The sequence below is a fragment of the Schistocerca cancellata genome, chromosome 3 (assembly GCF_023864275.1).
Source record: "Schistocerca cancellata isolate TAMUIC-IGC-003103 chromosome 3, iqSchCanc2.1, whole genome shotgun sequence".
Taxonomy (NCBI): domain Eukaryota; kingdom Metazoa; phylum Arthropoda; class Insecta; order Orthoptera; family Acrididae; genus Schistocerca; species Schistocerca cancellata.
This window is the reverse complement of record NC_064628.1, coordinates 834,327,059-834,342,251: the sequence shown is the minus strand read 5'-3', so window position 1 is coordinate 834,342,251 and position 15,193 is coordinate 834,327,059. Positions and strand designations below refer to the sequence as shown.

The 15,193-nt window shown below is 43.3% G+C and overlaps 1 protein-coding gene across 1 annotated transcript in view; it reads right to left on the bottom strand.

Moving 5' to 3' along the window:
- Positions 1 to 15,193, bottom strand: part of LOC126176599 (platelet-derived growth factor receptor beta-like) — a 150,036-nt gene that overhangs the window by 97,162 nt on the left and 37,681 nt on the right. Inside the window, exons 4-5 of the mRNA XM_049923760.1 lie at positions 11,914 to 11,992; positions 2,561 to 2,726 (exon numbers count right to left, since the gene is read on the bottom strand). Coding sequence (XP_049779717.1) covers positions 2,561 to 2,726; positions 11,914 to 11,992 — 245 coding nt within the window. The remainder of the gene's footprint in view (positions 1 to 2,560; positions 2,727 to 11,913; positions 11,993 to 15,193) is intronic.

Below are 15,193 nucleotides of genomic sequence, written 5' to 3'. Positions count from 1 at the left end.
GTCCGGAACCGCGCGACTGCTACGGTCGCAGATTCGAATCCTACCTCGGGCATCGATGTGTGTGATGTCCGTAGGTTAGTTAGGTTTAAGTAGTTCTAAGTTCTAGGGGACTGATGACCACAGATGTTAAGTCCCATAGTGCTCAGAGCCATTTGAACTACAATGTTTCAGCTGCACCTTTAGAATAAAAGAAGTCGGCTATAAGCATCAGAATTACGTGGAATAGGTTCATACTTTTAACTGACACGACAATCTTGCGTAATTCTTGCGGAACAAAGGCCTTGTTTACTCTTCATCTGACAAGACCCATCAAGTAATCGGCGTGTGAAACATTTTTTCCATGACTTGGCACTTGCAATAATTCGTAGTATACAAAACAAAACAAAACAGATACGATATAGAAAACACCGTATGTGTGAAATTAATTTCTTTCATGTAGTTCATCACGGCTGTGGACACTGTGGCATTAAATTAGTGTCGATTACGTTTATTGTTTATAAAATATTTTTACTTGAGAACGGTCTTTGCAGTTGATAACAAATAAAAGGATAAACTGATTTATCTGCTGAAATGTAAGTGAAATAATTTACAACTCCTTTTAGTTTCACCGGTATTATATCTGAAACTTACCGGCAGTTTAGAACTGTACGGTGGAGGAGCCCAGGGCATTGCCACCCAAGAGTACTGCTGTTAACGATTAAGCTCTCGATGTATAAATTTTTTGCTTGTCAGTACCTATGTGGTCCTCTCCCAACTTAACAGAGGCTTCACTATAAACCGTTCAGTTCTGTTATTCCTTTAAAGTAGCGGATAGCACACAAATGGCTTAGATGTTGTTGAGATTCTTTCCAGAATGAATTTCTCATTTGGCAACAGGGGTTCTGGCTTTGATTTCTGGCCCAGCACACAGTTTTAATCTGCTACGGAATTTCAAAATAACACTGTTTATGATGAAAAGTGAATGATTCATTCAGGGAAATGTGTTTGGACCACTGCTAGAATGACTGCCGTTATTCTTTCACAAGATTTGTTCTGATATTATTACTATACTTCAATCTCACACTTAAATTTAAAAAAATAGAAAGAGTTTTAATAATAATACGTAATATTGAGGAGAGGCTGCCACTCAGAAAGAAATTACAGGACTCAAAGATATCCATGAGAAACCCGTGAAGTAGACTGTCACAGCATTTCATAAGTGAAAGAAGATGAAGGATATGACTATATGTTTATGAAAATCTCGAGAAAACTTTTAATTAACACATCCACACAAAAGTAAAATCGGATATTCGTAGATTGTTGAGGGAGTGCGTCAGTGTTTTCCATTGCTTCGCAAAGTGTATCGTGCGAGTATGTTCATCGTGAACCTCGGAGAAAAACAATAGAACAGTTACTGTGTGCAGTGAGTTTCCCAGATCAGACTAGGATACCAGTGCAAGCGGCAATGACTGCCGCTGTCTGACACTGTGCATGCCAATGGCTAACCTAGGCCAATGGCCTTGCTGCAGTGGTAACACCGATTCCCGTCAGAGCAACGAAGCTATGTGCTGTCGGTCTGGGTTAGCACGTGGATGGGTGACCATCCGGTATGCTGAGTGCTGTTGGCAAACGGGGTCAAAAATTCAAATGCCTCCGAGCAGTATGGAACTTAACATCTGTGGTCATCAGTCCCCTAAAACTTATAACTACTTAAACCTAACTAACCTAAGGACATCACACACATCCATGCCCGAGGCAGGATTCGAACCTGAGACCGTAGCGGTCATGCGGTTCCAGACTGAAGCGCCTAGAACCGCACGGCCACCCCGGCCGGCCCAAACGGGGTCCACTCAGCCCTTGTAAGGAGCTACTTGATCGTGAAGTAGCGACTCCGATGTCGTAAACTGACATACGGCCGGGAGAGCAGTGTGCTGACCACATGCCCCTCCACATCCCCATCCAGTGTCACCTGAGGATGACCTGACGGCCGTTAGGTACCTTTGGGCCTTCAGGGCCTGTTCTGGCGAAGGTTTTCTGTAGACGCAGTGGCCAGGGTATTTGTTTTGTTTTCCGCAGACGAGGACGACGAAGGAAGCCAAGGCAACGCCTTTGCTACATTTCGGTGAACTCGATGTTCCTGTCAATGGTATTGGGACGTTCCAGACATTGTTCAAGTTTCTCGCGTCTCCAGCGAGCGTGTCTCCAGTGTGTCGAAAGAAAGCAGTATCCTAGGATCATTTTTTTATGATAAAAGGACGTGTCAGCAGACCTTCCAGCTATTAATCCACTAACAATGGCCAAACAGTACTGGTCACAAGCTTGTAGCATTTTAACGACTTGACGGAGCTAGAAGCCCGAGAACGTTGTATTCAGTGTTACTGCCGCGAAACTTGGGGTTACCGGGAAAGCTGACCGACAGGTGATACTCTAGATACACATTCGATTATTGAGGACATTTTGAGTGCCTGTGGATGTGCGACTGAAGTGCATGGTCCCCCATCAGCTGGTCTGACCTCGGAAAATGTTCGATTGGAGGCACGTGGTGTATGGTAGTCCAGACTGGAGACAGGTGGTTACTCACGCTTGAGTTTCTTGACAGCGACGGTGCGCCAACCGGGCACGCCGCCCACGGCTTCAGCGCGCGCCAGGAAGACGCGCCCGAAGTCGCCCTTGCCGATCTGCCGGCCCAGCTGCAGTCGCTCGTAGCTCACCTCGAACGTGTCCACCTCGCCGCGAGCCTTCGCCTCCTGCGGGACAGACACCAGATACCGCGACCAAAGTGACACACAATCAAGATGAGGATAACACTGTACTAAAGTAAAAACACAAATGATTATTATTCCTACTTAACCATTAGTAACTATACATGCTAGTCACAAATTCAGTGTTGAAACTGACAGATATAATAGCTGAGACAAAAGACAACAACAAATATCCACTGAAGAGCAAAAGAAACTGGCACACCTGCCTAATATCTTGTAGGACTGCAACGAGCACGTAGGAGTGCCACAACACGACGTGGTATGGACTCGACTAATGTCTGAAGTAGTTTCTGAGAGAATCGACACCATGAATCCCGCAGGGCTGTCCTTAAATCCGAAACAGTACGAAGGGATGGAGATGTGGTGTCACAGCCAGACACCACACTTGCTAGGTGGTAGCCTTTAAATCGGCCGCGGTCCGTTAGTATACGTCGGACCCGCGTGTCGCCACTATCAGTGATTGCAGACCGAGCGCCGCCACACGGCAGGTCTAGAGAGACTTCCTAGCACTCGCCCCAGTTGTTCAACCGACTGTGCTAGCGATGGTTCACTGACAAAATACGCTCTCATTTGCCGAGACGATAGTTAGCATAGCCTTCAGCTACGTCATTCGCTACGACCTAGCAAGGCGCCATTACCAGTTACTATTGATACTGAATCATTTACCGTCAAGAGCGACGTTCTCCATTGATGGGTTAAAGTTAAGTATTCCAACAACTACGTCCGTTTTTTCTAATTTCCTTGTCCTGTTCCAGACCTCACGCCAGCCTGCGTGAGCTAAAACGCGTGCCTTTCGGCTTCCTCTAGTAACACGGTGTTGGCTCTCCTGCCAACCACAACAAGAGAATTCTTCTGAACAGCACCTTGCAATGCATCCCAGATATGCTCAATAATGTTTATGTCTGGGGAGTTTTTGGCCAGCGGAAGTGTTTAAACTCAGAAGAGTGTTCCTGGAGCAAATCTCTAGCAGTTATGGACGTGTGAGGTGTAGCATTTTCCTGCTGTAATTGCCCAAGTCCTTCGGAAAGTACAATGGACATAAATGGATGCAGGTGATCAGACAAGATCCTTACGTACGCATCACTTTTCAGAGTCGTATGTAGGCGTATAAGGGGTTGCAAATTACACGACCCATACCATTACACAGCCTGCACTAGTTTGATCAGTCCCCTGTTGACAAGCAGGGTCCATGGATTCGTCAGGTTCTCCCCATACCAGTAGACGTCCATCCACTCGATACAATTTGACTTAAATACAAATGAGACTCGTCCGACCAGGCAACATGTTTCTAGTCATCTACAGTCCATTCTCGGTGTTGACGGGCCCACGCGAGGCGCAAAGCTTTGTGTTGTGCAGTCATCAAGGGTATACTAGTGGGCCTTCAGCTCCGAAAGACAATATCCATGATGTTTCATAGAATAGTTCGCACGCTGACACTTGTTGGTGACCCAACACTGAAATCTGCAGCAATTTGCGGAAAGGTTGCACTTCTGTCATGTTGAACGATTCTCTTGTAATGTCGTTGGTCCTGTTCTTGCAGGATCTTTTTCCGGCCGCAGCGATGTCGGGGATTCGTCGTATTCACGGTACACTCGTGAAATGGTCGTACGGGAAAATCCTCATTTCATCGCTACCTCGGAGATGCTTTATCACATCGCTCGTGCGACGACTACAACAGTACACTCAGACTCACTTAAATCTTGATAACCTGCCATTGTATCAGCACTAACCAATTTAACAACTGCGCAAGACGCTTATTGTCTCATAGCGGCGTTCCTGACCGCAGCGCCGTATTCTGCCTGTTTATATTTGTCTGTATTTGTCCGCAGCTCGTTGTCGTGCAGTAGCGTTCTCGCTTCTCGCACCCGGGTTCCCGAGTTCGATTCCCGGCGGGGACAGGGATTTTCTCTGCCTCGTGATGACTGGGTGTTGTGTGATGTCCTTAGGTTAGTTAGGTTTAAGTAGTTCTAAGTTATAGGGGACTGATGACCATAGATGTTAAGTCCCATAGTACTCAGAGCCATGCCATACCGTCTGTATTTGAATACGCTTACTTATCATACCAGTTCCTTTGGCGCTTCAGTGTACTTCGGTTAGCTACCTAGAAGTTTTGGAGCAAGCACGGAGTCTCTAGGACGTCACTGAGTCGGATTGATAATAAAGCTGTGTTAAATGTTTTTCAGTAATTTATTGCTACGATCTGCGCTACAATAAATATTCAAAATGAGTAGTATTAACTACATCGCATAACCGTTATTAGTGGAGCAGGGTGTGGCATGTCCTGTACGAATGTGACGACTGCAAGAATTCTTGCAACTAATTCTTCTTCCGACTACACATGGGCTTTAAGTAGCCCCAGGGGATGAAGTCCATCAGACTGACTGTCTCGCAGTTCTCTGCACGTGTACTGTCACCGTCAAGCAAGCACTACAGCGCTAAATGCTGTTTACTGGCTGAACGTGGACATCAGGATATCATAAGGCTAAGTACTAAGTCAACTGTGGTGTAACTAAGTTTAAAGCAGGCACTTTCTTTTAATGTTACCGACCTTAAGGACCGGACATACTGGTTGTGAAAGTGATAGTTGTAGCTCATTTGGCGTACAACAACTAATGTTAGGAGTGTAATCCTCAGCAACGTATTTCGGGAATCATGCCCCAACCACCTGGTCGTCTCTGTTTATCTTTCTTAATGCACATAAAAAAAGAAAGTTATTCGGATATAAAGTGCTCGTCTCCCTCATAAAAACGGCAACACGAAATTCCCTGTTCCGCTTATTCGTATTTCCGCGCACTGACCGAAGCGTTCCTTTCGCATAGCGGTTCATGTCCCGCAACTGCCTTCCGCCCACCGACTAGTAGTGGAATTGTTGTGGATTGGCAAGAGAGCCAACCCGGTGTGAGAGGAAGCCGAAAGGCACGCGTTTTAGCTCATGCAGGCTGGCGTGAGGTCTGGAACAGGTCAAGGAAATTAGACTAGCAAAAAAGGACGTAGCTGTGGAACACTTAACTTTAATCCATAAATGGTGAACATCGCTCTTGACGGTACATGTTTTACAGCATCAATAGTAACTGGTAATGGCGCCTTGCTAGGTCGTAGCAAATGACGTAGCTGAAGGCTATGCTAACTATCGTCTCGGCAAATGAGAGCGTATTTTGTCAGTGAACCATCGCTAGCAAAGTCGGCTGTACAACTGGGGCGAGTGCTAGGAAGTCTCTCTAGACCTGCCGTGTGGCGGCGCTCGGTCTGCAATCACTGACAGTGGCGACACGCGGGTCCGACGTATACTAACGGACCGCGGCCGATTTAAAGGCTACCACCTAGCAAGTGTGGTGTCTGGCGGTGACATCACAGGAATCACATATAGGGTCCCAACAGACCGCAGTGGCCATGAGTCATGCCATAACATTCCAGAGATGTTACATGAGATGTCAAGAAACATACCAATAGTCATCTAAGCAAACCCGCTCACATACGTCGTATTAACGCTAATCTTAAAAAAAATTCAAAGAAACCTTTGAAGAAATTATTACTACATTAAGTACAATATCGAACCTAACTCGGTGAACTATTTCATGCTGTTCAAGTACGCCAGTTGCTCTTCGTTTCCTCTCTACTGAATTGTACTGGTTGTTTTACAGTTCTTATTACAGACTTTTAGCGATTGTAGACCGGGCCTAATACACGAAGTTTTGATAAGGAAATCATGTCCAGAGATGTACCGTTTGGATGTAGAATAGATGTTCTAGGGGCTTCAGTCCGGAACCGGGCTGCTGCTACGGTCGCGGGTTCGAATCCTGCCTCGGGCGTGGGTGTGTGTGATGTCCTTAGGTTAGTTGGGTTTAAGTAGTTCTAAGTCTAGGGGACTGATGACCTCAGATGTAAAGTCCCATTGTGCTTAGAGCCATTTGTACACGGCACGACCGTGTAGAGGTACGTTGTTTACAGTTATTTTACATCCAGGCCCTACCATACTTTGCATTCGTTCCTTATTAAAATTTTATCTACCAAGACCGCTCTGTAGCCCAAGCCTGTAACAGGAATTATGGAACACGCCTTACGACATAATGCATTTTTCTGTAAGCTTATGCTTATCTGTATTTAAAAACGACTGAATTTCTGTTCATTACAAACTTTTCTGTGATATACTCCCTCTGCGTTGTTTAATCTACGTGACTAAAAGCAAATTTGTTATTTCAGTGGTATATCGTTTCGTATCTTTCACTCGTCGCACTTCTCGTCAAATATTGCTAGCTAATTTTATTGTGATCTACGATAGTTTTTGATCAAAGACGTAACAAAGGTAGTTTCAAGATTTGGCGTTATTGAGCCATACAGACGCGTTCGTTAAAGCAGCTGCAGTTACGCTAATGTGAGTATCCGAAGTAGATGGCACGCTCCACCATTTGTGTACATACACATTAACATTCTAGTGTAATGGAAGATACCATGAAGGGAGTTCCGCAGCAATTTTGATTCTCCTATTCTTCGTAGGCCCACACGGGGTGTTCAAAACTTCAGTGCCCGAAGTAACAGGGAGACAAAATCAAACACATTTGTAAAGCAACCATGTGTCAGAAACGCATATTGAGTGAGCACTGAGCATGCGTGTGTAATACTGGACTGGAACAGATAAAAGTCGTTCTGTCTAACGTTTTCACAATTCGCATGTATGGTCGGATGAAATTCTTCCTTTGTGTGGCCATATTCTCCGTAGTTGCTTCACTGTTCTTGAGGGTATTTTCGTTCCGTCCTTACAACTACAAGAAAATTAGTGTTTTACTTTAATGAGGCAGAGCATTATCAGTCGTATGTAATCATAGATATTTACAAGTTGATTTATTTTCGATATCAAAAAACAGTTCTTTAACAATATGTTGGTTTTTATTAGTTAAAACTTCCGGGCTGATAGGCCGTGGTCGATGTGTTAAAACTATTTCTTCCTGACACTTCGTTGTCAACGGTTCATTAACTAATGAAGCCGCCGGCCGTGAAAGCCTAGGCTTTATGTTGGTTTCTACTTACGGTGATTTCTGCCTAGTTTCTCGCCGATATCGGGAAATGCCGTCTGTTAGCAAATCTTTGCTGTCTTTCATCATTAGGCACTGATACATGTAGTCTGATTTTCGGTTGCTCTGCAGAACTTTGCATATCTTAACTATTACACAGCACGCTTTTTCGCACACCACTGTTAACTGTTTTTTATACTTCTAAGAGCGTATTGTATTTTGTAGTGTTGCCAACATAAAATTGCCAGTAGTCTGTCTTTGAGCTATAGATTTTTTAATTTTTTAATTAATTGTATGTGTGTTGTTCTATTTAATAATATTTCTGGGTATTTATATACGGTGTAAGATTAATGAAAGAATAATGAAGGAGTGGTTTTCATTTTTAGGCAGATGAGGGAGAAACAATGATGAGTTTACGTAAGTGTACAGTAGTGTGAGATGGAGGAAAATGAGAGGGACAAGAAAATGAAATGAAACTTTGTAAGAGGGGGGGGGGGGGGGGGGGGGAGCCGGGAGGAGAAGGTGAAGGTTGGGAAAGGCTCTTGTCTTTTCCGCGTAATTTTTTCAATTGTTTTATATACTACTTTCCAATATTTATTTCGTAATTTACCAACTGTTTATTTTGTGCCAAAGCTGATGATGTTTTACCTCAGCCGGCCGGAGTGGCCGAGCGGTTCTAGGCGCTACAGTCTGGAACCGCATGACCGCTACGGTCTCAGGTTCGAATCCTGCTTCGGGCATGGATGTGTGTGATGTCCTTAGGATAGTTAGGTTTAAGTAGTTCGAAAATCTAGGGGACTGATGACAGTTTAGTCCCATAGTGCTCAGAGCCATTTGAACCATTTTTCTTACCTCAACAAAGCGAAACGCGTCAGGTGAAAAAAAAAAAAACACGAATTTTTCTGTAGTTGTAACGACTGTACCGTCCTTACATATTTTCTACTCAATTCAGTTGAACAACATATACAGTGTTCTTGAAGTTCACCTGCCGCCGACGGTGGTGGAGGTACTTTAGATATCAGAATGACGCGGTTTCAGCATGATGCGGCCCCAGGGCACTCCGCGAAATGAGTCCGAGCAGTAACAAACTAGCACTTTAGGCAGTCGCTGGATCGGTTGAAGATGACCCGTGCATTGGCCTGCAAGGTCTCCGGACCTCATCCCATTAGACTTCTTAGTCTGGGGCTGCATAAAAGCCGAGATGTATTCCACCTCTTCTGGTTCGGAGGCGGAAATGGTCGCAAGAATTTTTGCAGCAGACACATAAACACAGAACACACCACGCAATGTTCCAGCGAGTACGCGATTCCCTGCTACACTCCTGGAAATGGAAAAAAGAACACATTGACACCGGTGTGTCAGACCCACCATACTTGCTCCGGACACTGCGAGAGGGCTGTACAAGCAATGATAACACGCACGGCACAGCGGACACACCAGGAACCGCGGTGTTGGCCGTCGAATGGCGCTAGCTGCGCAGCATTTGTGCACCGCCGCCGTCAGTGTCAGCCAGTTTGCCGTGGCATACGGAGCTCCATCGCAGTCTTTAACACTGGTAGCATGCCGCGACAGCGTGGACGTGAACCGTAAGTGCAGTTGACGGACTTTGAGCGAGGGCGTATAGTGGGCATGCGGGAGGCCGGGTGGACGTACCGCCGAATTGCTCAACACGTGGGGCGTGAGGTCTCCACAGTACATCGATGTTGTCGCCAGTGGTCGGCGGAAGGTGCACGTGCCCGTCGACCTGGGACCGGACCGCAGCGACGCACGGATGCACGCCAAGACCGTAGGATCCTACGCAGTGCCGTAGGGGACCGCACCGCCACTTCCCAGCAAATTAGGGACACTGTTGCTCCTGGGGTATCGACGAGGACCATTCGCAACCGTCTCCATGAAGCTGGGCTACGGTCCCGCACACCGTTAGGCCGTCTTCCGCTCACGCCCCAACATCGTGCAGCCCGCCTCCAGTGGTGTCGCGACAGGCGTGAATGGAGGGACGAATGGAGACGTGTCGTCTTCAGCTATGAGAGTCGCTCTGCCTTGGTGCCAATTATGGTCGTATGCGTGTTTGGCGCCGTGCAGGTGAGCGCCACAATCAGGACTGCATACGACCGAGGCACACAGGGCCAACACCCGGCATCATGGTGTGGGGAGCGATCTCCTACACTGGCCGTACACCACTGGTGATCGTCGAGGGGACACTGAATAGTGCACGGTACATCCAAACCGTCATCGAACCCATCGTTCAACCATTCCTAGACCGGCAAGGGAACTTGCTGTTCCAACAGGACAATGCACGTCCGCATGTATCCCGTGCCACCCAACGTGCTCTAGAAGGTGTAAGTCAACTACCCTGGCCAGCAAGATCTCCGGATCTGTCCCCCATTGAGCATGTTTGGGACTGGATGAAGCGTCGTCTCACGCGGTCTGCACGTCCAGCACGAACGCTGGTCCAACTGAGGCGCCAGGTGGAAATGGCATGGCAAGCCGTTCCACAGGACTACATCCAGCATCTCTACGATCGTCTCCATGGGAGAACAGCAGCCTGCATTGCTGCGAAAGGTGGATATACACTGTACTAGTGCCGACATTGTGCATGCTCTGTTGCCTGTGTCTATGTGCCTGTGGTTCTGTCAGTGTGATCATGTGATGTATCTGACCCCAGGAATGTGTCAATAAAGTTTCCCCTTCCTGGGACAATGAATTCACGGTGTTCTTATTTCAATTTCCAGGAGTGTATATCGATAGCAGCTCTGCGCTGAAGTTAATGTTACTCATTATGAACATTCATTGTGACGTAGTAGTGATCAGAACAATAAAGCAATGAAAAACATCTAACAACACTTTACTATCACTCATACACAATAACGTCCTGCACGCTTATTACTTCAACAATATGCGGTTGTTTAACGGAATATGTTTTTTTTTTCTCTGTCACCATCCGTGTTAGTTTGGGCACTGAATTTTTGAGCACCCTGTATGTGAATGATCATCCAGTTAACATTCAATAAACAGAGATAGTAATTTTTATAGACGACTCACACATTACGATCCATTCTGTTGAAAGGAAAGCAACAAAACATTAAAGTAACACCGTTTTCTAAAGAATTAATAACTATTGCCTGAAAAGGTAGGATAGTTCTGGGGAACTCAGTATATTTAACTATGTATATCAAACATAGTAACATAAATTTATTGTTTCTCAAGAAAGGTAGTCGGTAAACAAAATTTTACAAATTTTTGAAAGTTTATGTTGATAAGATCTTGAACTAGATGAAACGGATTATTGAGCAGCTGGAACAACTAATTTCATCAACTTTTGCTGTTTCTTGCAGTTGCTGCTTTTGGAAACAAATCAGAACGTTAACATATTTTGCACTTGTTCCATAAGATATCAACGAATGAATTGGGGGACCTCATCACTTAGAAAGAAATTAATGACTGCATAAGACCTTGAAGTGTGAGTAATAGGCTGCGTGCCGTCACAATCATCTTGTAGGCGCATCTTGAAGGGTATTTATACTCTGTGATAAAATTCATCTCACATAGTCCTGCACAATTTGACAATAACTGCGATTTCCACAGATGAAACACATGAAGAAACGATGACCGTTGGTGATCCATCACTAACGTTCTCAGTGGCTCATAAAGTAAACCAACAAGCAGCCACTAGATTCTTTTCTCATTTGTACAATAACTTAAACTCACAGATAGCAAAGGAAATTTGAAATCTAGATTATTATCATTTCTTGTGTACATCTCCTACTCTCGGATAAACTTTACGTTTTAGCTCAAGAGAAGTAACAAGTCTGGACTAAAAAAAATTGAGTTTGTCACTAGTATACATTAGGAGATAAACTAATATCGTGATTTAAAGAAATTAAACCGTAGTAGTGTTTAATAACTTGTAAATCATCAGTATTTAGCCATAGTAGCAAACGTATCATGTATACGCAGCGTGTAAACTGACTAACGTCAGTAAATATACTCTGAAAGATGTACCTAATTTATGTAACACGACAGAGGCCAGGTTTTACCGTTACAAAATGACAATGAGTGCCGATCATTAAATTTTACCAGCCTGTTGTAACAAAGTACGTGCTCCTCCTACATGACAGAAAATACTTGTCGAATATCTGGTAAGCTCCAGTGCTGCGACTCACCTCTATCTCCTTCTCTACGTAGAGTATGCTGCGCTCCTGTAAGGCCGGGAAGGACACCCGAGTGATGCGGCTGCTGCTACTAAAACACGAGAGCACAAAATGGCGATGCTAAAATATTTGCTACCATTAGTACAGAGAAGGGGCTTTAAGCTCCTCAGAGAACGACGCACCTGGAGGTGAAAGGATATAGTTTGTAATACCTTATAATGAAATTGGTCAGTCACACACTGTTATTTGATTGTACACAACACAGTACACATAATCGACCCAGTAAAATTTCTTGCATAATACACCTAGCCTCTACTCAGATGCAGTCAAGTTGTTTGCTTTCGTATTAAAGTGAAAGAGGTATTTTTCATCCAAACAAGTAATTCCAAAGTTATTTCCAATGAAGTATCATAATGTTAAAAAACTAATCAAAATTTTAAAGCATTTTTGAAAAACTAGTATCATTAATTATCATGTTTATGTTTTATAATTAGTGCCAGACTTGATTTCGAATTTGAAAATAACAAAGTGCAAATGAAAAATGCACAAACATAATTATATCGTATTGTCAAATAGTGTATATGTATAGCTAATTGACCTTTGTTCACTTTTGGTGGGACTGCGATGTTGTGAGTGGAGTAAGAACTAGTGTATTGTTGTGCATACCCAAAGGAATTACTGTATTACAACTATTGAAACTAAGAAGCATTAATTAAAATGTGCAGAAACAAACTTAATTCCTGTAACTTTTCGTTCTAACTTAAACATAGGAGATAAAACGAATCCAGTGACCTCTTTCTTAAAGCATAAAACAACATACTCCGAGGTTAGCTGAACGAAGAACCTCCAATCCAAATAGACCACAAGTTAAGTGAGAAAGTCATCCCATAAACGTGCAGTCACAAATTCAAGACAAAGTTTTAATCTTATTCCTATACTGCTTCTTAACGTTTTGAAAGCATTAAAGCAAACCGTTGTACTGTGAAGTGAGCATTGTCACACATTATTTTACTTTTAAAATTCGGCATAATTAAAGAATATCAAGTTAGAACCTGATACAAGCATAATAGTTTGCTTCCTGGAAATCGTATTGCTCTGTAAACTGAGACACAAATTTCGTGGAAGAATGTGTGTGTGGCGAGTGGGGGGGAGCGGGGGGTTGGAATACGGTTGGGAGTAAGATATAGTATGACAGTGAAACAAGAAAGTGGGAGAACGATAAGAGAACCAAATCTTTTAAAACGATGAGAACAGACATCAAAGGCAACTACTACCAAAATTACTTTTTAAACAGATATTTTTCGCCGTGATGGATTATGAATATTATGCCATCTCCTGTTGATACCTAACCATATGTAATTTTCTCAGCTTTGCAATACATAGCCAGGAAAATTTTTTAATGTATTATGTTTCTGGTCTCTGTAAAAATGCAGAAACGTGATAATTCCATTAACACAGTGTACGTTACCTGCACATTTGAAGCAGCAGAAGGTTGGAAAGAAGACATCATGGTAGATAGTATAGGTCTGGTATAGCTTTAACCTCTGGGGAAAAAATTATCAGCTCACTCTGTTTTTACTGTCAAATATAGAAAAGAGGGTTGAATGTACTGCGTATTAGTTGACCGTTCCATTGATCCTTGGCAGGATATTTTATATATTATAAGTGAAAAACAAACGACACTGTATTAATATTCTACAACATTTATTACTTCACAGACAATCTGGCAGGACAATAACCACAAACTTGAAAGAAACGCCAAATGACAGGATATTTACATAATGAGACTGTGCTTTTGAATGTTGTTGTCTTCAGTCCTGAGACTGGTTTGATGCAGCTCTCCATGCTACTCGCTTTTGAATATCAGCTGCTTAATGATGACCGGATTACAAGGTGCAGCAAGAAGTACACAACGAGAGGTAGGCGAACTACCTTAAAATAACGGAAGGTAATAAACTTATATTCACTAGCCAAAGCTTAGAACTGAATCATGAGAGACAGTTTCCCTAATCACCACTTCCAACTGCTGATACTGCTAATTATCTAGTCTGGACCATTTTGTAATTTACCCCTCCTACTCACATGCTCCATTTTTCTTACTGTAGCTTCACTTACCATATGAAAATTTTATTTTGTTTAATAATAGTTGTTTCATTTATCTGCTTGTCTCTTTGAATATTTTGCTCGTTTGTTATTTAGAACCTATAAAAGACAAGAATACCTTGTTCAGTCACCCCATTGGAACATTTGCCAGAGTTGAACCAAGATTGTCTTGTTCAATCACCCGCTTGGAACAGGTTTATACTGTTGTACTTAGTTTTCTTTTCAGATCCAGTGTTGTAATTTCTCATGTAGTTACTTGAAGTCACATTCTCATATAAATTACATGTTATTTTTACCGAAATAATTGCTCCCACTTTCTTCCACAAAAATTTCAGAAACACAGATATTTATCCTTCTACCCGAAGGTAGCGTAACTGCCGATAAGCGCTTCATAAAATAATAAACATTATAGCATATCAGAACAGTGCCGTGTGTTTTTTCACTCATAATGAATGTACTATTTTCATGTCTGTTTTGTTGATAAAACCAATGAAGGCCGTATATTACACATGCTATTTTTGCCACAGAGATACTCTCTGTCCATGAACACAGATAAATTAGTTGTTGTTGTTGTTGTGGTCTTCAGTCCTGAGACTGGTTTGATTGAGCTCTCCATGCTACTCTATCCTGTGCGAGCTTCTTCATCTCCCAGTACCTACTGCAACCTACATCTTTCTGAATCTGCTTAGTGTATTCATCTCTTGGTCTCCCCTCCGATTTTTACCCTCCACGCTGTCCTCCAATACTAAATTGGTGATCCCTTGATGCCTCAGAACATGTCCTACCAACCGATCCCTTCTTCTGGTCAAGTTGTGCCACAAACTTCTCTTCTCCCCAATCCTATTCAATACTTCCTCATTAGTTATGTGATCTACCCATCTAATCTTCAGCATTCTTCTGTAGCACCACATTTCGAAAGCTTCTATTCCCTTCTTGTCCAAACTATTTACCGTCCATGTTTCACTTCCATACATGGCTACACTGCATACAAATACTTTCAGAAATGACTTCCTGACACTTAAATCTATACTCGATGTTAACAAATTTCTCTTCTTCAGAAACGCTTTCCTTGCCATTGCCAGTCTACATTTTATATCCTCTCTACTTCGACCATCATCCGTTATTTTGCTCCCCAAATAGCAAAACTCCTTTACTACTTTAAGTGTCTCATTTCCTAATCTAATACCCT